Raw genomic sequence first — 24260 nt, 5'->3', positions numbered from 1 at the left:
TAGAGCCTTCTGAGGATTTAGAGGAGCTTAGACAGCTCTTAATGATTCATGTGTAAAGACTGGGTATGTCTCGGAGTGTTCCATATCCGACATGATGTTCCAGAGCCTTCTGGGAGCACAGGAATCCCCACAGTGGAAGGACAGGTTCAGAGTTCTCCGTGCTGCACATGTAACTTGGCAGCCCAGGATCTGCTGTTAGTTTTGAACATTGAAAATAGATCTTTTAATTGATTGATTTATTGTATTGGTGCCTCAAGTGAGTCAGCACTTTGAATCTGAGATTATTGTTATTATTATTATTATTATTATTATTATTATTATCACGATCATTATTATTATTTATTGCTAGGCATCATGATTGTAACATAGCCTTTAGGAAGTGGTACATATATTTGATATGCCAGTATTCTATCAAGCATAACCAAAGTCCACATATCTGAGTTACTAATATTTAGCACTTCAGTGGTATGTGATTACAATAATTGCAGCAACAGTAATGAAGACATGTATGGAATTTAGTTAAATAGCACTTAGTTCCATCACTGAGCTAGTACTCCTATTCAAGCAAGCTTTTTATTGAGAAAGAAACAAATCAGTAGAAGTGACAGATACCATTGTGTTAAAGATATATTACTTCAGAAGATATCTGTTTTCAGAGGAAAGGCAAAAAATATATTAATTCTTTTTAAGGGATATATAATGTGTAAAATATTTCATGCATTGGCTATATATGGTGGGTTGTCATAATACTGTACAATCTTTTCTTTAATAATGATCAATTAGTCTGGTGATTTTAAATAACAACAAGAGACGTGACAAATATTATAACAGACCTGCTGCCAAATACCCAGAAATATAAAGCTGCTTATTTATTATATGTATTTTTCTCTTTTATTTATTTTTAAATTTAAACAGGTTTTGGGAAAATGTGGGAATTATTTTTGAACAATATTCCTTTGGCTATGTAAGAAATTAAAATTTCAGAATTCTATGGCATTCAATAAATGACTATTTTCTAATTGAGTACATAAGGAGCAAAAAAAGAAATTCTAAAGTATATTTTAAGAAAAATAAAAAGAAAGATGACAGTAAAGTACTCTTATTTTTTATGTAACAATGCACTTGACCTATAAAGCATTGAGAAGGCTATTTCTGATAAAACTGAGCATATAAGCATGTGATTAGGCACAAATATAATTTTCTTTGAAGCTTACAGTTCTATTTCCATGCTAAAAATTAAGTACACACTCAACAGTTTTGCAAAATCAGTGTTGAGCTGTCAGCACATTGAGAGGGTTTTTCCCACCATCCACAGTGAGAGAGTGTCTTGTTCAATCCCACTGAAGTCAAGGAAAGATGATGCTGCCTAACAAATACAGTGTTCTCTTACCTCCTGCTTTTAGTCTCTGGGGCCTTTATGATGCTGTTTTTTGGGTTTTTTTTTTTTGGTTTTTGGGCTTTTTTCCCAATGCAAATACCTAGGCCTCTGTGCTTTGCATCTATAGTTCTGCCTGTGTTCAGATTGAATGTACTATAATGGTTTTGTCTTCTTAGTAATGTATTTGTACTCTCTTCAGTTTTGTGTAAATACAGTATTTCAGAAAAAAAAAACCAACAAAAGTTGTCTGTGGAATCTTTTCAGTTTAAATGTCTTCCTGTCTCCCCATGCCTCCCCCTCTTCCATGCTGCTAGAAAAACCTGATGTTTCAGTCCCTCATTTCAGCTGCAACATAAGGACCTGATAACTCTATGGAGAGTGGGAGGGATGCTAAATTTTCAGTAACTTTTAGTCAGTTTTGTGCCAAAAAGTTTTTATAGCCTACGGTGCCTGTCCATGAATAAACATGAGCTTAATGATACTTACAGTTGTTAGTTTACTCTTGGTTTCCTAAACAAAATGGTCCTCACTTTGGGAAAGGAATATGTTACATACAGTTAAGGGTATTAAATTGTCACCTTCAAGACATACAAATGAAATAAAGTGTTATTATTAGAGAAAGTGGAAGAGGAGAAAAAAATAATAAACTTTAAAGCTATTACAGTAATAAACTTCTAAAGCTAATAAGCTGTAAGCCACATTTTAAAGGTATAAAACAGAACCTAGTTAAAATGCTACCTCTGTTATTAGCTTAATTAATGACACTTCCATATGTCAGTCGAGAGTGTACACTTTACAATAGCACTCAACATCAATAAGCATTGAATATTCCTGGAGGTGCTCAGGTCTAGATGGGAAAAAAAAAATATATATATATATATATTTCAGCCTGCACTAGGTGTTGCAGAACATCTTTTAGATTTCATTTCCACATGGAATTAGGAAGCCAAGATCTGCAGTGCTGCAGAGCAGAAACTAAGGAAGGGCAAGAAGAGCTGTAGTGCTCTTAGTTCTGATTTGCAATGAAGATTAAGAGTCTTGTTTAGCATTACCAAAAAGCATCTCCCCCTGCTCAGTATTCAGGTAATTTTTAGCTTTCTCTCTTCTCACCACCCACTCCCCACCAGAGAAGGTCTTGCTCTACTTTTTTAACAAAACAGGAAACAGTAACTGAGAGGTCTTGTTTTCATTCCCTTGGCTTCCTGACATAGGCAGAGCCCATTAGGTTTGTGCTTCATTCACCATGCCGTGAGTTATTCAGGGACAGGAGGAGCTGGGGGAAACCACACTCTGTCCCCATTGTTCTGGAATGCCACAGAAAGTATCCAAGGATTTAGTGCTACATATATCTTACACGATGGAAACATTCACCAGAGGTTGTGGGCTCCCTCTTACTGGCATACTGACATTTTAGATAAAACAGGGTGCACAGTCCAGACAGCAGGGTTTAGTTTGGATCAGAAGATTTCCAACAAAGCTGAAGTGTGGTGTCCAAAATGGCCTCTTGCCATTGCCACACTCTTGCCAACTCAAAGGTAGTGCTCTGGGAAACTGCATCTGCATTTCCTGCCCAAGGGCCTGGGGTGCCTTTGCTAAGAGACAAGAGACTGGCAGATCCTCAGCAGGCTTGTTGTGGAGGTGGGAATGCCACAGGGGTCAGCAGGAACTGCCTCAAACTGTGACTTCCTTAGCAGGAGGTGCTGTCACCCACCTGTGGCTGTTGAGGGGAAAGGATGGTAAGTTGTTAAGAGTGTGCATAGGAAATTTTCTCAGAACATTTGGGTCCCCAAAACGTTCCTGAGTGTAGTTATTCAGTTCCTGGTTGCAACTCAAATTCACAAAGTCCTCTCCTCTTCTCCAAACTTGTATTTTGTCTGCAGAGACTGGAGCTGAGAACTGCCCCTCTCCTGAATGACATCCTCCACCTAATGGCAGTCAGGGTATAAACTCTGCAGCACAACAAACTTTAATTAGTCCATGCAACTGAGGAGACAATCAACTTTAGTTCTTAATGCACATTCACCAAAATATTTCCAAGCCTGATGATTTGGATAGTTTCAGGTGAGATCCAGGATGGCATTTTGAATCTGCATTTTCAGAGGAAGAAATTGAGTCTGTGTGCCTCACTTCATATGTGAGTGCTCTGATATTCATTTTTGAAAAATGGGGTCACCTCTTCAAGAAGAAAATAAAGCTTTATATATAATATATATATATTTTTTTTCCCCAGGTAAGCTCTGAGACTGACACACTGAGTTTCTGAGGCAATGCAATCAAAGTATTTCCTAGACTACAGATTCCCAAAGGTTTAGGTATGAGCTGGCTTCCAGCCTGCTAAATCCTGACAGGATGGATGTGCTTCATTACAAAACTAGTTTTCTTGGATGAGAACTTTAGTGTCTCTGAGCTTAGATGGCAGCTGAGCACTGAGGACCTTGAATTCTGTGAATTTTCTCTCCACAGATTCCTTAGCCTCACTGAAGAGCAGGCGTGTTATTCATCTGGGTAAATGAGCATCTAATAAACATCTGCAAATAACCTGTGCAGCTCAGTAATTACTAAATACATATTTACCTCGTCTTAACATGAGTAATGCTGCTGTTGAACTTAAATTTCAGAGCTAATTGCAATGTTAGGCTTGTTACATGGTTAAATATGTTTACAGTTGGAGTCTGTAACCTCAAACGTAATTTCCAACTTTAATGGCTGTATGATTTTAAGTGACAATCCAAGTTTCTTAATGCAAGTGCTTGGATATGACTAGAGACTTATCATGCTTTTTACAACTGCAGGTTAAAATTTGAGCTCTCTGATTAATTTAGCAGCACTGAGCCTTATTGAAAAAAAAAAAGCCCTATAACACGATAATCAAGCCCCTATATGTGGGATGCTTAAAAAAAAAATCAAACACAAAACACAAACTGAAAAGAACTATTTAGTGTGAGTGGGAAGGTTTGACTACATCACCTAGAGGGCATATTTTCTGGTGTATTTGAGGTGTTTTTTCCCCCTCAAATAATTACTTGCACTTCTGCACATGGAATGAACAAGCAACTGTGTGTCTGTCTCAAAAGCACATATAATATTTCAGTATTGTGCAGAGCAAATGGCTTGTTCAGTCTGGTTCAGGAGGACACCTGGTTTGTGGGAGGTGTTAATTACACAAGTAAATTAGAGGTTCTGCTTTTTATTTTTGGAAAGTAGTCCAATTAATATTTAATGGCTCAGCTGGAGACACAGCAGAGATGACCTTAAGAAAGGTTGTAAATATATGAATATCTTTCAGTACCAGAACCCTGGGGGAGAAAAATGTCACCTGGCACAGTATATGCAGCCAGCTCCTTCTCCTAGCTGGAGCTGCTTTTCCCTGTGGCTTATGAGTGGGAAACAGGCCAAATGACTGGTCCCATTTCTGCACATCCCTGATTCTTCTCCCTTTAATGTCAGATTCTCCTTGCCAGGACAGGAGGGTGCATGATGCAAACTTGGTGCTTCTGCTCTTTTCTTCAAGTGAGCAATGCATGAACCATGAGCTGCTCCCAGCCAGGCTTCTCATATATTCTCTATGCAAATGAAACATATTGCAAAGCAGGTATGTTAGATGTCATAGGGCCCATATGCTTTTAACAGTAGTTTTGAGTGTTGAGAACTACAGATATTCCAGTCCACTGACATCACTTTTTAACTAGATGCCTTAAAATATTATAAAGTATAAGTGAAGCACCTTCATTTCAGTGTCCAATCCATTATTGCAAGAGTTACAATTGTTAAGCAGTCCACTGTGGACGGTAAAGATACCAAAAAATACCCAAAAACATCTCCTTTTGGACAGAAACTAAGTTTTGTCATGCATGTTTCACCCATCTCACTGCGTCCTGCCGTGTCATATACAGGTTTGTATTCAGCAAATTTGAAGCAAACTATCCAACATATCTTGAAGTTTACAAGTTTCCTTTCCTTTATTAAATGGATTGAAAGCTTCAAACACTTTCCAAGAAAACTCCTCATGATTAACACTAGAGTAGTTTTACTTATCCCACCTTCCCAATTTGATTTTTTTTTACAACCAAGGCATAGTATTCAAATTGTACTTCAATGAAGCTTGACCATAAGTGGCAGACTCATTACCACCCTCTTTTCACTTTTATAATTCCAACCCCTTACATATCCAACCCCTCTGCTCTCTTTGCTTGCAGCTGTCAGCCCTGATGCACATTTTCAGAATGTTGTCTGAAACCAAATAAATTGCTCAGTGTCCTTGTTCCATGGCATGGACTGGAGATTGGGTTTGTGTGGCTTGTGTGTGTGTCTCCATGGAAATATTTAAACATGTTTTAGATCTACGTTTCACATTTTTCTTTTAACATGGGAAAATAAAATCTGAATTAGTGACATGCGACCTTTGTGTTACAAAAGGCTGTTGATCACTCCTTGCAGCTCTTAGCTCAGACTGGCTTTCAGCTTGAAATCTGGCTTTTTCAGCTAATCAGACCCTTATTGTTATCATTGTTAATGAAGCCTGTTTTAGGCATTTAAAATATTATTTGGGTTTCTCACACAGTAGTCTGAATGCTTCATTATCCTTTTATTCTTAATACCTTGCTGGAAGCCAGATTAGTATTAGAACTGCTGTTCTCAGGACACCTGAGGCAGAGACAGATGAAAGAGCATACTGCCAGGAAAGGATCAAAATACATGAAATGTGGTTTAGAAGATACCTAAGAATGAAAGACAAACAAGGTCATCCTGAATCTGTTGGTTGATCTTTTACTCAAAGTTTGTCAGGCATTTAAAAATGTGCTTCTCATAATGGTTAAGTGCACTTGTAAGCTCCTTTCTTCCAGACCCAGAAGAACACAGCGACAGTGGTTCTGAAAAGCAATTCAAACACAGGTTCCTTCCTTCTTAAACCCCCTGTTTATTCTTCTTGTTCATAAATTACCTCCTACTCGATTATTTTAATCTCTGGCCTTAGAGCTGAGCAGAGAGACAAACAATATTTGCCCTTTGCCAGCCTGTTTTCCCTCATCTACTGCTGGAAGCTCAGTCAATTCCCATGCTTCCTCCACCTTTGTCAGCTTATAAAGTTTCTACCTGCCCTGTGGCTTCTCATGTCAGCTGAAAGGCAGGCTATTCAAACCCTTCTTTCCTTGATGCATTCCCTTGGACTGTTGTGATAGTACTCTCACTTTTTCTTTTCTTCCATTTTTTGCTTGTTTGTTTGTGTTTCGTTTAGTTTTGGTTTGATTTTTTTTTCCCTGTGGTTTTGATTTTCTGTGAGGTTTCTTTGTTGTCTTTTATTAGTTTTCCACTGACAGCCATTTCAGTTTTTAATTTTGTGCAGCTGAGCAGGATTACAAAATATAAATTAAAAAAAAATAAGAAGAAAGCTGTGTTGTTTTTTTTTTCTTTTTTTGCTCAAGAAAATAAGCTGATAAAGGAATAAACCCAAGAATCTTACTGAATCTTCTTTGTCCCTTAGGATTACAATCTACCAATTTCTACAGTCGGTGGTACGCAGAGACTAATAATATGACTACTGTCACATTATCACTTTCAGATAAAATTGCCAGATATCCATTTATGGCTGAATCAAGGTATTCAGCATGAATTCCTCATAAAAATAAAATTCTTACCGATAGAGCTTTCATAAATCTTCCCACCTGCTGTCCTAATAAGCATAATGAAGGGGAGATTGGATGGAAATTCAACATACCCCATGTGGATGCATAGTGGGTTTCTTCAGGCTCTTTCTGCAATGGCTGAATGTCTGTAATTGCCTGGGCACTTCAGAGTCTCTATGTCCCAATCTGATGCTCTCATGTTCAGCCCTTGAGTATCAGCCACGTTTTGATTTTCAGTTGATTTTCATATCACGATATGAACCTGCAAAAATCCCAGATAAATAGATCCCAGGACCTTCAGCTTTGTAATTCCTCCCATTGCCATGACATTGATTTGGTGAGCCCTGAGGGTGGCTGTTTTTTGGCAGCTGGAAGCAGAAGAAGACTGACAGAAGGTGGAGTATGTAAATAGTTTAACACCCTGGCTTCCTCACAGAGGTTGGACTTGCCTTCTGGTACCATGCAGTTTACTCCAGGGAGAAAGGGGTGATTTGAGCTCTGTCTAGCACAATAATCTGCAAGGAAATGGGGAAACTCAGGAATTTCTCTGGATATCTATTCTCCAAACTTGTCCTGCTTAGCAGCGCTTTAAAGGAACGTCCTGACTAATAAAAATTTTGACCAGTTGAGCTAATCTATTTTGATGAGACACTAGTTCTTTTTTTGCTCCCTAATGATAGTAAAAAATAACTCAGTGATAGGAATGGCTGAGGAAAGTTAGAAAAACACTAATTCCCAGTTTTCATAAGGATCTCAGCATCACAGTAGCTCAGGTGTTAATGGTATGTCTGGAGCTACCAATGACAGCCTTGAAGCTGTTAAGGTCCTGAAGCCTTGTTGGCTGAAGAAATCTCTCCCATAGAGTTCAGTCTGATATGTGGATGAAAATGCATTTCTCATACCTGTTCAAAATTTAGTGGTTCTGGATCAGCTCTTTAAACAGGGAAACATGATGATATCACTAGCTCTAGATTACTTTACACTGGCAGAAGTTTTATTCCAGCATTCTGGGTATTTAGAAAAGCAGAGGAGAGTATTTGACTAACTGATGGAGCTGTTCCCAGAGTTTAGCCCATGACTGGTATTGTTGCCACAGTTTGGCCTGTGGCTAGTAATTAATATGTTATAGTTGTTCTTTTACTTTCCCTACTGCCTTGTCATGACTGTCTTGACCTCTCGTAACTCTGTCTTGTCCTGCTCTATCCCAGTTATTTTTTCAGACCCTTGGCTATCAAATTAATCATTATTTGGCCAAGAAAAAACAAATTCAACAGCTCAAATTATTTCTCACGATGAGTCAATGCTTAAGCCCCCGTCCAATTTGCTACCTCTCTGCAAATGCTTTCCAGTTTGTTAACGCTTTTCCTGAAATGGAAACACTCGTGCTCCTCACATCGTTGGATGCACAGTAGCCTGAGTGAAGGATGGCACACAGCAGTGTTTGCAGGACTCTGTACTCTCTAGTGGACCCTGGGACACGCCATGAGGCAGCTCTGGAAATGACACAGCACCACCACCTTGCACTTCTGACACAGGACTTTGTGCAACCTACACTTGAAATTGCGATCTAGAAACTAATGAGTTTTTTACAAATAAATTGAGGAGCCAGGATGCTGCATGTGGGTCTGGCATGAGTTATGCCCATGTAGACATTGGTGAAGCTGGGAGAACAACACTGGGGTCAGCAGGCTGTTTGTGATGGCTCTGTGGGGCTGGGTTTTGTGCTGCTCAGCACCCCGGCACCATGGCACCCTGCACGACATCAAGGACAGCCTCCAGCCTGGTCTCTGCCCCTTTGCTATCTCTATCCACTACCTTTGGTGCCTATGGGCAATTCAGCACATCTTTAATCTGAACATGATGAGTGGAGTATGCCTGAATACCACAGAATGGAGATAATGTCTTCCAAGGATTGTCTGGTAAAAAAAAAAAAATGGTTTTATATTTGGTCTGAAGTTTCCACTGGTAGATGTTTTGCAAATTCTATTAATAAATGAGGTAAATAAAATTTGAACTAACCCCCCCTTATCTTTTGAATGATTCTCTATTTTTTTATACCCTGTGCCACTATAAAAAGTTGGAACCTTGATATAAAAAACAAATATTAAGACAAATATTATCATGGCCCAGATACTGAGTGTGGTATAGATCCTCAGGACAGTGCTATGTAATTTTAAAGTGCTTAAATATCTTTTAAAACATTTTATTTTTGATTTAACACATTTTTTTCTCCTGGTGTAAAGTCAGACCTGTGCTTCAGAAGTATTTCTGAAAGTGCAGTTAAAATCCTCAGAGCTGTGATGATAGTATCATCTGAAATGGCTATTGGCTCTTGCTATCTGAGATGAGCTCCCAGTTTTCTGGGGAGTGCCAGCCTTGGAGGGCCTTATTTTTCTTTGGAAAGTGTCAAGGATCTGCTTTAAAAACATCAGGGTCTCTTAAGTACTTCCCCCATCAGGTATCTTCAAACTACAGCACTCCAAATCACTTTTTCAAAATGCTTCCCAGCACCTCTGTGAATGTGAAAAGCAAGCCCCAGAGAACTTCTTTTGAATGTTTTGGCATTAATGTTCTGAGAGACAGGGATAAGAGATGAAGTGAAATGAGTCTCAAAATAGGACTGTCAAGTTCTTTTCTGGTAGAACTTACATTAATTTTTAATACTCCATCTGTGATCAGAAGAAAAGAAAGATCTTTAGTTCTCAGCACAGATCTTTTTTGAGCACACATTTTTCCTTGTAGCTGTTATATATTCAGTTCTATGATTCACTAACATATTTGTATTATTTTTCTTGCTTTATGGGCATCAGGCAGAGTCACCTTTGGGCCTCATCTTGAACAAAACCAGCAAAATGCATCACCAGTAACCCCTCAGCAGTAATCCTGCTTTGCTACTTTACATGTGGGAGTAATAAGAGGCAGCCTTTGAGAAGATAACAAGGTCCTTATGTCAGCTCTATCTTTTTAATGACTGAATTTAAATAATATTGTGTGCTTATAGCAGGATCTGGTGATAAGTGCATGTTATTTTGCACATGTTCTCCTGGATATAGAATCATATTTATTACTGTTGTCCCTTTGTGGTCTCATTCTACCATCTGGTGCCAAGTTCTCTTCCAGTCTTTTGTATCATTTCTGCCTTTGATCATGGCTGAATTTTAACTAGATATAATTTTCTCCTGTCATCAAAAGAAACTTTCTGAGTGGCTTCATTTCTTACTGATCAACTCAAACAAGCAGGGAGACCACATGAAGGGTAGGCTAAAACAAAGGCATGAATCCAGTTGAATCTTTTGGGGATGGTAGGGCCTGCTCCTGTTTTAATTGCCTTCTTCTGCTTTATGATAGGATCAGTTCAGTAAATCACCTGGAAATGGTATAAGCAACTACTTTTGTGGGTCAGTTCTTTAGTTAATCTGTGACAAGTCAGAAGATTAAAACAAAATTTTTATTTTCACTGACAGTACTTGCATTGAATTTAAATAATTTAAATATTTTTCAAGAGCTGCATTTTTTAACATGCATTATATTTAATCAGGAAGGAAAGATGTAGCTGTGACTATTATACTAAGTGAGGGAAGTAAACTCACCCACTCATTGCTTGCTTTTGTTTCCAGCTTATGAGGAAAAACTGTGGGAAAGAAATTGGGAAAACCTGTCAAAATTATGAAAATAAAAATAAAACCATGACCAATTTTGAAGCCATTGCAGGAAATTTAATTTTTTGAGTTTGGGGAAACCGGTTCACAGTGAGGAGGTTTACTGGAGCATTATTCTTTCTCTCTTAGTGAGTTGGGACAAATATGTACTTGTTCAATAATGAAAAATAAGTGGTAGAAGTTACAGGGCATTTTGAAGTATTTGAGACATGTAGGCAGTTGTAGTCCATGGTCCATTTTAGGTTAAAATTTTAGGGTACAATATGTAGGAAAACAGGAAAACTTTTCTTGTGGTCTTTTTCTTTACAGCCTCTCAATGAAATTTCCAGCACTCAATGTTTATCTGTGGCAGTTCCTAAAGCAAAGTTTTTAATCCTATGGGTCATAAGGGGAACAAATTGAAAGTTGAGATAAAAGGTTCCACTGAAAAAACTCTCAGTGAGAAAGTTAAAAGCTCCCCAAGTGTAATGTAGATGGTCCCAGAAGGCACAGAGAAACATCCCAAAATATCTGCTTAAGTGCAGAGCTCAGAATAGCCTGTATATCTTTAGAGGAAATTAGCCATCTCTCTTATCCACATGCATGTTAATTTGAATTAGAAATATTTTTTTTGAGAACAAATCTGTTTTCCTTTTTTAACTTAGCAGATAGAAGCTGAAAGAAAAGCCCCTGTGGGCCTTTTTCAGTCCTCTGCTGCTACATGAAGCTCAATCCGTTCACAGGGAGATAAGGTCTTGCAAAGACAGGTAGAATAGGGTTGGATTTTTTAATATATTGCTGTTGCTCTGTAGGAAGTTCCTGATTTACTCCATCTGTCCTGAGAGCAGTTCCTCTTCTCTGCCCTGTTTTGCAGAAACTGAAAAGGGAGGGGAAAAAAAATAAACCAAACCCACAGAATGCAATTGGTTGCTTCTGTGCAAATGAAAATATCTCCTGGATTAATTTAAACTACTGTAAAGTCCTAAAACCACAGCTGCTGACTTTGTGCAGGAGCAGATGTGATGTGATGCCAAACACTTTCTGCCAGCTTCACTAGCACCCAGTGGGGGAGAGAATAACAAGCCACGAAGGAGCATTTTCATCTGGTCTCTGTCTGTTTGTCCTTCAGAGAAGTTATCTAGACAGCACTGCTTCTGTTTAGTGTTCAGCCTCCTCTCAACAGAGTCCAAATAAAAAAGAACCCTTCAGGTAATGAAACCCTGTCTAAATCTAAGATATTCCTCTGCTAAATTTCTCTTAGGATAATAAGAATCATGAGAATGCAAGCAAGTTAAATGTACTGTATTTAATCCCACCTTGAGTACCTGCCAAGGACATAAACCATTTTTGGTATTTAGTCCAGTCTGAGCATTTCTGGACTGCTGCTGCACTGTGGACTGCAGGCTAACAGAAAGGTCAGATCAGGAAAAACATACTCAGCAATAGCAGCTAGTGAAATTATCTACCTTTATTGCAGTGATTCAAATGCAAATGGAACCCAGGTGATGGTATTACAACTGCTTAACAGTCTGGGGTCCGCTGGTTCATTTTTAAGATTCTTTTAGAATTGGGATGAAAATATCATATTCAACCATAAGCCAGAACTTGTCAAGTTTCTGAGAAGATTGGAAGATTTACTAAAACCCAGAAATGAAAACAGAGAAGTTGAGAAATCCCTCTATTCCCAACCATCCCTAGCTGTTTTTAATGGTTTTAGGTTTGGTCATGCAGCTGTGTCCTGCTAGTCCCATTTGATATAGTTAGTGTTAACACACAACAAAAATGTGAGAAGGGCAACAGATACACACAAACTGCTTATAATGGGCTGAAAAATCCAGACAAGTTAGAAATGCTGGGTGGCTAGAAATATTGTATAAGTGGTAAAAGCAGTATCTGAACTACTGTTCCCCTCAGAAAGGCACAGGTCTACAGAGGTGAAAAACATGTCAAACCTTCACAGATAAACACACTGTAAACCTGGGATCAAATCTCTTGGAAAGGACGACAAGAATAAGCAATCTAAGCTAAAAGTGAAATAACCCTTCCAGACCTTCTCTCTTCTGTACCTTAGGGCATGCAAGCATGGAAACATTTATAGATGGTAGTGACAAACTGATAAATTTACCTTTGTTTTTAATTACCTGAATGTCATTCTTAGGACCCTATCTATCCTACTTATGCTCGAAATTTTTTATCCTGGTATCAAATAGACATCCTGATTGAATAGAAAAAGTCTGTGAAATCTGAGGAACAAAGAAGCTTGGAGCTTGCCAGCTACTGACAGCTTTGTTTAGTTGAGGCAGTGGAGCTTGTCAAGGATGTGATGTTTGTGGTGTCATCCAGGCAATGAAGACATGTGCAAGTTCAGACAGAAATGAGGGTGAGTACCACAGTGGCAAGCACACACACATGATTTCAGACAAGCTGGTTTGCCACCAGCACTCACGTAAGTGCAGAGAGCCCAGTCCTGCTGTCCCTCCATGGCTGCTCAGCCTGGAGGCCCACTGGTGAAAACACACATGCTGCCACTCTGGGTTCACGGGTGTGCTCACTCCCACAGCCTCCTCAAACATCAGCACAAGCTCTCAGGTCATGTCTGCACCCTGGGCCCTTTAGCCAGACACTGATCCACACCCTTCGGTCTTTCCAGGTCAGTCCTCTCCTGCTTGCCTGCTAATCCAGACTGAAGTTTGCTGGCAAACTGCACCTGCACGCACACATGGACACACGATTGTGCTCACTTGGGAAATACAAACACATCCAGGTCTCTCCAGAGGCTGGCACCTAGACCCTGCAGCTTACACCTCTGTCTCTCAGCTTGTTGGCATTTTTGACCGTTCAGCTCGCACACCTAGGTCAGAGAGGGAGAATGCATAGTAAGAGAAGAAAAAGAAAGGCTTCAATATGAAAATAGACTTCAGTGATCAGGCACAGGACTCAGTCAGACAAGTATACAGCCTGACAGCCTACCTGTCTTCAGCCATTCCTTTTCATTTCCTCCTCTGATTTTCCTGCTCTTGGCCTTGCTGGCCCACACCGGTTCTTCCCTTTACTCTTTCCCCTTAGCAGGCCATCGTAAGTTTTACATGATCTGAATTCGTTCCTAATATCCAATAATAATGACGTTAGCCACATTTTATGTTTCTAATTACTGACAAAGTTCAGCCTGACCCTCCTCAAGGCTGTGCCCAAACTATTGCTTTAATAGTGCATCAGGCACTGACCAACATGTTCTAGTTCCTGTCAATGTCTCCTCCATCACTTGGTTGTTAATTCCTGAGGGTTGTGGGTTTAATTTATCACTTGTTTATTCTGTTGTTCTGGATGGTCCTCACATTGCCTCCATATGAATCTGTTGAAGTTGATACAAAGGCCCAAAGGATGATTGGACTGGGTGGGGTGGTGGTGTGGGGAGCTGGAAATTGATTCATGGACAAGCCACAAATAATATTTGGTGGATACAATATCTTGAGAACAATATATTACCTAATGTCTGCCACAACATTTTAGTTCAGGGAAATAGCAAATGAACATTCCCAAATAACACCAAATCAGTGTTCTCAGTGGGGTGAGACTTTGTCTCATTAGCATTTGAAAGTAAGTATGAGGGACAGTATGAATGTGGAGTATCACAGTGTTAATAGCACTGGTGAAAGCAGGTGACAATGGATTGCAAAATGTTTTGGGGGATCCTAGTAAAAGAGGCTTACACTTGCTGGTGCTTTAAAATACATGGTCCCCAAGTATGTGGCATCTACAGTGGCGGGTGGCTGAAGTGAAGTGGAGGGGAGAAGGTGCTCACAAGAACAAAGTTCTAGGCTGGAGGATAGGAAACATTAAAAATGCAGGCAAAAGCCCTGACAACAACAACAACAACAAAATACTATAGATAGTACAGGATTAGTTCTGCAGCAGAGTTTACTGCCACAAGCATTGGAATATATGCAACAGAATCTCCCCCCACACTCTCAAGGGCGGCATAAATATGCAGTAAAGACATGAGCATTTCCAAGGGCTGAGGGTTGGCTTCTGTTTGCAGGTATAACCTCTGCTGCCTTTTGTTGTAAAAAATTGAGCCACATCGCCTTGTTTAGTTCTGAGCAGCTTTTTTTCCCCCCCTTTATCACAAAATGCACAGGATGGGCACACAACAAGCCTTGGGCTGGGACACACCCTCAGCTGTAGCTGAGCACATCAGGTATAAGTGTGGCAGATTGGCATTCAGAGCAGTTGTTGGGGGGTTAAGCAGAAGGTGAAATATTCCTTCCGTTGGAGGCCACACTTCCAGTGCTGTGTTGTTCCTTTTTTTTTTTCTTTTTTTCTTGAGGGTCCAGTCATACTGCTGTGTAATCAGGACAAAAAATAAGGTAGGTAAATAATATTCTTGTCCTTGGAAGTTTGTTCTTTGAACTCCAATAGGCTTTGGTAATGTTTAGTCTGTTAAGACAGGCCAGACTCTGCAGTATCTAGATCTAGAAGGAAATCCTGGAGACAAAATGCCAACCTGCCTTGCAGAGCCTGGAAGCAGAGGACATACTTGACTGCTGAGCTTCTCAATGCATCTTTTTCAAATGAGATGAGACATCAATTACTTTTTGAGACACACACAGCTTTCTCCTGCCCTGTCAGCCTCTTTAGTGAACCCCTATGGGGGGTTCATTTGATTACATTATCATACAGCACCATAACTCCCTACTGATCTCCAATACTGAGCAGCAGGAGCCAACATGCTCCACCTGCAAGGACAGATTCTCTGCTCAGGGTGTAAGCAGGTGTCTGTTCTCAAAGAAACAGGCACTGCCTGAAAAAATAGGATGCTTTTGTCTGTTTAGGTCCAGATTTCTGAGGAAAAAATCCTTTTTTCCCCCCCTGTGATATGTTTTCTGATATGTAGGTAAGAAATGAGGAATTTGCATCATAACTGAAGTACGCTTCTCCACCATACCTGTTGCACAGAAATAAAAACACACAATATATATTTCTCTAAAATATACTGAAAAAACCACCAAAACCAACTAAACAAGAAATTAAAAGAACCGTTTACTATTGACTTAATATAGATTTACCGTCCAGTTTTAACCTTATAATGCTGTCCTGGAGTCCTAGCTACACATTTGTGAAGTTATTCTTTTTTATGAATAGACAGAAAATACTGGAATCCCTCCAGACAACTCGATCTTATCTTAAGTAAAATGCCCAGGAGGAGCATGCAGAGGGGGATCCTGGTGGCTATTCTGTGTGTTCCCATTCTCTGTGTGCTGCAGGGGGTGCAGCTCAGAGCCCCTTCACTGCCATGGTATGTTTTAGACTTGCAGTTAAGCGTGTGATGAAATACCACCGCTTGAGAGGAAAGTTGCTTTCAGTTGTTTGCTTTTCTCTGTCTCTCCCCTCTGCTCCCTACAGACAGCTCTCTTGGCTTCAGGGGAACACGTTCTCAAGAATGTCCCTCGTCCCTTAGGAAAAGTACTGCATGAAGACCGAAGGGACCGGCGGAGGGGAGCGGCGGGGCACAAGCCTGCGGGGACCCCCCTTCGCTGAGCCTGTTTGTGAAACTGTAAACCAGGCTGCAAGAGGGAGACGGTCTGGAGACAGAGGGGAGGGGGAGCTCATGCCTCCTCCCTCTCTGTCTCAAAGCCTTTTGCTTTCCGAGCCGAAGTGCAGCTGAAATCTGACGCCTGGACTGCACGCACTGTGAGACGTGGGCATGCCCTTGCAGTGCTCTGATTTCCTCTGCAGCCCGGAGAGCCAGAGCTCAGAGGCTCAGCACAGGAGCCGCTCCATCAGGCACTGAGTGCCACATCACTGTGCTGCCTGTGCAAGGGGCTCCAGCATGGTCCTGAGGCTCCTGCTCCTCCTCGGTGGGCTGCTCAGGGCCACCAAGCCAGCACCGCGCTGCGAGACCGGCCAGGAGACCCTAGGTAAGCCTAACCACCCCAAAAGTCCTCCTTCGTCCCTTCTTCCTTCGCCTGGAGACAAGTAGAGTTCCGCCTTCAAGGAGAGGGAGACAGGAGCTGTCACTCTCCCCTGGAAATGAGGGGGATCAACTCTTTGGAAATCTGCCCGCTGCTGGTGGTGAAACTGGGGTTGTGCTTGGGAAGTATGGATGGGAAGGTGGGAGGTGTGTGGCTGTGCTGCACAAAAAACAAGGCTGTGATGTAAGGGGCCATAACGATTCCTCATCACCCTCTGTGAGGCTGTGGCAGAGATGTCTTCCTGTCAATCTGTGAAGTTCCCTGTTGGAAGGACCCCCCTCACTCTTACGGGGAATGTAGAAGGTTCGCTTCATCCCTGCCCTTGCCTTCTAGGAATGTGATAGTTAGATTGCAAGAAGGTGAACTTTTGACCTCCTGTATGCTTTTCTGCTTAAGAAAAAAAAAAAAAAGCGCTTTCATTTAGCTTTAGGTCATTTATTTCAAATCCAAAGTATGAGATTTATTAGGATCTGACAGCTGTAGGGTGTGTTTTAGCTTGCTATAAGCAATATGGAATTTGTTTGAATTGATTGGCTGGAAAAGCAGATTTACCCTTTAGAATAAAGGTTAAATAGGAACATCCTGCTAAATTAATTGAAAATTTTTATTCAGTTACCAGTTGACTAATAAAATATATTAACAGTGCCTTTTAAAAATACATTTTTTTTTTTTAATCTAGTGTGCTTGATTATGTGGGGACAGTAGAGACAAGAATTTCAATGTAGTGACAAGGTCTATTCCAGGAAAACTATTTTCAGAGAGTTTAAACTTAAAATGAGTCAGAAAAATATTTATTTAATAGGATTACAGGAAGAGATAAGTTAACCTGAAACTGACCTTAATGCTACCCAAGGAAATTCAACTGTATTTCAGTGCTTAAATATAAACCATGGTCTGTCACTGGCCCTGAACTGCTACACAGTGCAGTCCACGTGCCATGTACTGCATATAATTTGAGAGTGCCGTTCCCACGAACATCAAAGTGAGGTCTACCACAGCCTAAAGGGATTTTATTTTTGGATAAAGCTGCACAAAGAGAAGAGTTGTAGACTATTTACAGCCAATTACAGGAAGAGGCTGTGTGGTTTGCAGCATGGCCTTTCTCTGTGAGCTATGATTCTGCTCCAGTTCCAGCTGATCAGAGTCTTGCCATGGGATATTAATCCTATCAACCACGAATGTATGGATCATTGAGGGTGACTCTGAGAGTGTTTTGTGTGTGTTGACAGCTGTGGTGTCTTAGGGCAAGGCTTGCAGAAAGGTGGCTGAATATACTGCCAGAGTGATGGCTAGAGGTAGGGAAAGGGAGCTGTCAATGGCACCACATTGTGTGTGGTTTTATAGGCTATACCTCCAGCTGCAGCAGTAGGATTTGCTCTCCTGTTTTGGGATCCCTTGTGTAGGTCTTGCTGTATCCCAGTGGTCAGACCTGTAGCACCCTGCAAGAGGAGACCAGCCTGGAGCAGCTCTTGCAGGAGAGAATAGCAGGAACCAGCACAACTGTCTGACTCCCAGCAAGGCTGGAGCTGCTTTCTGCAGGCTTCCTGGTGGTATTTTTTCTGCAGTGACTCATTTTGCTTTTGATTTTTTTAAATACGAAGCCAAAAAGAAACATGATTTACAATACCAAGATCCTTTGAAAATGCTTTGTGTTCTTCTTTTAAGAAAAATAAGGAAATGATTACTGTCCTCCAGCTCCACAATATGACACAGGCATCATACACTATATGGTGAGATTTTTGGGCAGCAGCTGGGAGCTGTGGCACTGGGAGAGGGCATATCCCTTCTCCATAGCTGTATCAGGTATCCCTGGGGATTCAGTAAGCTACTGTCTCTCTAAGTGATAAGATGCTACGAGGTCCATTTTCAGGCCATTATGATTTTAACTGGCCTCTTGGACTATAGTGTGGGTGAGAAAAGTACAGTTTAGCATGTTTCCTCTGAGAGATGGCCAAATTTTTTCAGAAGGAGCTAATAAACCTGGTTGCTCTTTATCCAAATTGTGCACCTCTGCTACTGACTGATGTAGTCCAGGGGTAATTAGTTAAATGAAGTGCTTTATAAATATTAACAACAAAACTGAAAACCCATAGAGACAGGTTGAAGTGATATGTCTTCAAATAGGTGACTTTCCTTGCACCTTGGGACATCTCTACAATTGATGCCACCAAGGTCAGGCTAAGGCTGCATAATAGAATCATAGAATAGTTTGTGTTGGACTGGACATTAAAGGTCATCTCGTTCCAGCCCCCTGCCATGGACAGGGACGCCTTCCACAAGACCAGGCTGCTCCAGCCCCTATCTAACCTGGCCTTGAACACATCCAGAATGGGGCATAACGACGGAAAAACCTTTATCAATAGTGATGATAAAGGCAATAAATCCTTTCCTTTCCTGTCACTTGTATTCAGGGAGCGCGTTCCTGGGGAATTCGGGAGCAGGGGTACCCCGGTGTTGCGGTGGGGTTGCAAATCCCCAGTGCTCACCGGGGAGAGGATGGGCTGGGCCGGGCCGGCTCAGCCCCGGTCCCGCGCGGCTCCGGACTGTCCCGGTCCCGGTCCCGCACGGCTCCGGACTGTCCCGGTCCCGGTCCCGCACGGCTCCGGGTGTCCCGGTCCTGGTCCCGCACGGCTCCGGGCTGTCCCGGTCCCGCACGGCTCCGGGTGTCCCGGTCCCGGTCCCGCACGGCTCCGGGCTGTCCCGGTCCCGCACGGCTCCGGGTGTCCCGGTCCCGGTCCCGCACGGCTCCGGGCTGTCCCGGTCCCGCACGGCTCCGGGCTGTCCCGGTCCTGGTCCCGCACGGCTCCGGGTGTCCCGGTCCCGGTCCCGCACGGCTCCGGGCTGTCCCGGTCCCGCACGGCTCCGGGCTGTCCCGGTCCCGGCCCCGGTCCCGCACGGCTCCGGGCTGTCCCGGTCCCGGCCCCGGTCCCGCACGGCTCCGGGCTGTCCCGGTCCTGGTCCCGCACGGCTCCGGGCTGTCCCGGTCCCGGCCCCGGTCCCGCACGGCTCCGGCTGTCCCGACAACCTCGCCGCCGTCTGTGGTGCCACCGTGCGGCTCCTGGGCTCGCACACAGGCTGCGGGGCGGCACCGACCTGAGCCGCCTCAAACCCGGCGGGGCTGCCCGAGCGCTGGAAGGATGGTTCGGGCAGGTGGCACAGCCTGTCTGATGCCGGATCTGTGGAATTGCTGCGGTTGGAAACGATCGCGATGATCTTCGAGTTCAACCAAGAACCCAACACTGCTGAATTCAGCCCCAAACCGGGTCCCTAGGCAGCACATCGTCACTTCTTTTAAATCCTTGCAGAGATGGTGACTCAACCTGTTCTCTGGGCAGCCTGTTCCAAAGATTGACAACCTTTATGTGAAGAAATCTTCCCTAATACCCAACCTCAACCTCTCCTAGACCGACCTGAGGCCGTTTCCTCTCATCCTTTTACTTATTACCTGGGAAAAGAGACTGACCCCCTCTTCCTCACTACAACCTCTCTTCAGGCAATTATAGAGAAGATCCCCCTGAGCCTCCTATTCTCCAGGCAGGAGTTCAGAGGAGTGGAACTGTTTAACCTGAAGCTGTGAAGGTAGGAGAGCAGCCAGAGTGCTGCTTGGCGCACCTGTCAGTTCCAAGCACTTTGTTGTTTTCATCATTTTGGCTTTCTCCTGAGACAGACATTGTCCCATCCTGAGGATCTCTGACCTTAGCCACTGGAGATGAGAGGGAGTGTGGAGGTACAAGGAAGAGAGATGAGGAGTGAGAAACCACCAGGGGAGGAGGCAGGGGACAACTACAATATTTATTCTGGAGCCCAGAGCAGATTTTGCAGCACTGGCTCCTCTCTGAGCTACAGCATTGAGTAAGACTGATTGTCAGACTGACAGAAAGTTTTCTTTCCCCTCTTCTTCTCTGCAGCTCCAAACTCCACAACGTGCCACAGTTTTTGCTAAGTAAAAGGCAAAAAAAGGGGAAAAGTTATTTCCTCCCATGACCTTCATGCTGGTCCATGCTCCATGAGACCTGAGCAAATTTGTTCACCTGCTGTGGATGTTTCTCATGCTGGTTTCCTGGTGAAATCTGTGCACACACAGAGGGAGACCCCCTCCAGCTGCTGCTGCTCCTGTGATTGCACTGAGTGACCTGGCAGTGGGCTGGGGTCTTCTCCCTTCCCCAGTGGGGTGGTCCCTCACCCTGCTGTGGCTGGCACTGGCAGGTGCTGACATGGAGCATGACCACAGGACTATGCTGTTACATGTGGGAAAGCCCAAGCTGCAGGAATCCCACTGGCTGGACCTGACATGGATGTCCAAGTTGTGTCAAAAGAAAAAAATGCAGAACTAGCATCTACATCGTGCTCACTCATGAGATGAGAAATTCCTGCTCTTTGTGAAGCAAGTTGTCATCACTGAATCATGTGAACTCTGCTGAATTCCTGCCAGTGGCTCTAGGATTTCTACACAATTATTATTTTAGCAACACTGGCCTTCAGCTCCTTTTAACATGGGAAATGGGATCAGAAATGGACACATGTAGGGAAAGTAAGTTTATATTGAAAATAAAATACACAGGTATCTCCTTATACTGCTGAAATGATTTATGCATGATTTTAATCTGAAGGCAAAGTTTTCTTCAGAATACTTGTACATACATCTAAAAAGTGCGGGGGTGTGAATACATAGAAGTCAAAATTTGAACAAAACCCTGCTGCTCTTAGTCACAGCTAGGCTTTTAGCAAGACTTAATAACACTAATAGTTGATCCCCTATAGCATTTCCAGACACTACCTCTCCCTTCACACAGTCACAGTGTTTGAGGATGCTGGCTGGCTGACAGCTACCATGGTTCCCTTTGGGCTGCTGATGCCATGTGAGAGCCAACTTCTCCTGAAGCCTGGGCCATATGCTGGATAAATGCCATGTTTTATTGTCTGATGCAGGACTGAGCATGGAGGTACCATTTAAGAGTCACCTATCATGGTGTGAGCATGGTGTTTGAGGCTGGTGGGCCATGTCCCAGTCTCTTTGCCGGCCTTTTGTGGCCCAGGGATTTTATGGCTGCTGAATCTTGTTAGGACAGAATCACCCTCCAAGTTGGATGCAAAGATTGGTAGATTTTAGGGACTTGCGGTTACTTTGTCCACTTCAGAAATAAAACTGAACTTTCAATCCCTTAATTTATACTGTTGTAACTCCACTGCTATAATTGACACACATTTTTTAGGGTTATAATAGGATACAGTTTCTAGGAGGCAATATGAGATTAAGGCACAGATTTAAGTCAAGGTTGTTAAATTAACTGTCAGTCTTCTGTAACATAAAAGTACCACGTTTGGTACTTTTATCAAATGTGATGTTAATTATGATAGTGCTCATACATCTAAACTGAAGAAAAGACAGAGTTGATCTAGGGGGATGGATACACTGTTTAAAGAGGATGGGATGATGTTTTGGCAAATGTTTTGGAAATATTGTGGCAGAAAAGATAAAACCCTCAATTTTTTAGACATGATCTTCTGTCCCTTGGCATTCAACAGTTGGGCTTACTTAAAGGAAAGCTTCTAACTGTGGTAGGTTGTTGGCCAAAGCACTTAGACTACTACATCCTTAAACCATGGGAACTGAGCTGTAAAGAGTGTATGGTCACAAAGTAAAGCTATGGGGGTATCACAGATCCAGAATATCTGATTAACACGTGTTTTCATCCTTTGCCAGGCCACCTGGCAAAAACAATTGATCCTTTAGATGATAGTTGTAGATTTTTTCTGACCTATTCCACCTTCTTACCCAGCTGTGGTTTAACGCCATCATCCCCCAGATTTGAGCTTATTTCCTCTTCCTTCACTGACCAGACCTTGAGAAATGATCTCCACGTGTCTCCAGATCATCCTGGGGCAAAGGAAATGCTTGTTCAGCTGCAGCCCTGTCACACATGCAGCTCACTTAGCCTTCAGTCAATTTGGCAACTGCTGGCCCACTTGTCATCATCTTTGTTGCATTTCGTTTTCTCAATGGGTAATATTTCCATTGGAAAAGATCTCAACTGAGGCCATAAAAAGGCATTTAGTAGGTTTTGTTTAGGGAATTATGTTTATATTCAGGATTTTCAGCTCCTGAAGGACCCCTTGAAGCAGCACTTACCAGCCAGAGACACAGGTGGGGTGACACCAGAGTCATTAGAGGCACCAAGGCAGTAGTGGGCATAGACAGACAGGTAGAAATACACTTCATCAGTTCTTTTAGGCACCACCTACAACTGCAAACATGTTTAAATTGCATCTGAGCAACTAGAAATGAGGGAGAATTACTGGTGCCCACTAAGGCTGTCTTTGTGCCCTTGCCTTGCGACGGGTCTTGGGGTACATCTGCACAGATTTTGACCTGTGGTCTGCAGGTTGTGACCTTACATCATCCATGGAAAAGCTTCAGCACCTTACTGGATCCAGAGCAGTCCTAAGAGAAAAACAATCCTGAAAGAGATAATTGCAGTGTCATTGCTGTGGGAACACCTTCAGTAATACAATAAAAGTGGATGTTTAACCAAATGCCAGGCAGCAGGTGGGTTAGAAAGAAGGGTGATTGGCAATGAATACTGGCTTGCATCTTCCTGCTGTGATCTTGCTCTGCAAAATAAAGGCAGATGAAGCATTAATCTCTTTCAGGTGCTTTCAGGCTTCTTCAAGTGAGGGAGCAGGGTTAAAGGAGGGTTGCACAGAGCTCTTGGGCACTGCTTCTGCCTGCTGCAAACACAGCCCTCCCCCAGGCAGTTACTGCAATTGCTGGAGGGTTAATAACATCTATTCAGTCCTCTACTCACAAAAATCTTTGACGTATCCAGAAAATTGAGTTAACCACGTGGCTGCTTTTTGCAAGCACTCCTCTCTACTCCAGTTTTCCTGGAATATCTTCTCTGTGGCTGGTAATCTTCTCCACTTCTGCCCCTGTGTGTATGCCGTGGGGGTGTAGCTGCCTTCTCTTCTGGGCTTTCTGCTCAGCCATTCTCCCCCTGCCCAGGCTACTCAGCTCTCTCATTACTCTGCCACTAGTCCCCTTATATCCCGACTCCTCCCACACTCTCCTCCTGATGATTCTGATCTATTTAGTGTAATATAATGGATCTTGTCCTGCCCTTGTCTTTCTGCTGGAGCTAGGAGCTGGCTGTGGAAGCAGACTGTGCTTTGTCATTTGAAGGTGCTGTTACAGTGTTTTGAAAAATGGTACAGCTCAGCAGTGTTTGTACCTTGCTACTAAGTTTTCTCTCTTTAGTGAGGAAGGCAGAATATCACTGAAAGACTTACTTGATGAACCACATAAAACAGCCAGGAGAGTAATAGTAATGTGTTAAGGACATGCTTTGTTTGGAAAAGTGGAGGCTTTGACTATAAACAGACTAAAACAAATACGTGTGTTCTTCTAGGTTACAGAAGTGTTTTAAGAAGCCCAGAAAGATAGGAGGGGATATGCTAGTCTTTACAATATAAATTATCTCATCTATTTTGATCTGTACTGACCAGCACACCCCATACCAATCTGCCTCACTGAATGACTTAGATATTTCAGAATTAAGACTTGCCCTCGGGCTTATTCCAGATCATCAATCGCATGAGTCTCCTGTTGGCTTTGCTCTTGAAAAGGCAACTGGCCAGCCCATGGTACCAG

At 42.6% G+C, this 24260-nt stretch overlaps 1 protein-coding gene across 1 annotated transcript in view; it reads left to right on the top strand.

Moving 5' to 3' along the window:
- Positions 1-16470: 16470 nt before the first annotated feature.
- Positions 16471-24260, top strand: part of CPZ (carboxypeptidase Z) — a 33903-nt gene continuing 26113 nt past the window's right edge. The window contains exon 1 of the mRNA XM_062493353.1: positions 16471-16558. Coding sequence (XP_062349337.1) covers positions 16471-16558 — 88 coding nt within the window. The remainder of the gene's footprint in view (positions 16559-24260) is intronic.

The sequence above is a fragment of the Cinclus cinclus genome, chromosome 5 (genome assembly GCF_963662255.1).
Source record: "Cinclus cinclus chromosome 5, bCinCin1.1, whole genome shotgun sequence".
In the NCBI taxonomy this organism is placed as follows: domain Eukaryota; kingdom Metazoa; phylum Chordata; class Aves; order Passeriformes; family Cinclidae; genus Cinclus; species Cinclus cinclus.
The sequence above is the reverse complement of the archived record's forward strand: the minus strand, read 5'-3'. Positions and strand labels throughout refer to the sequence as shown.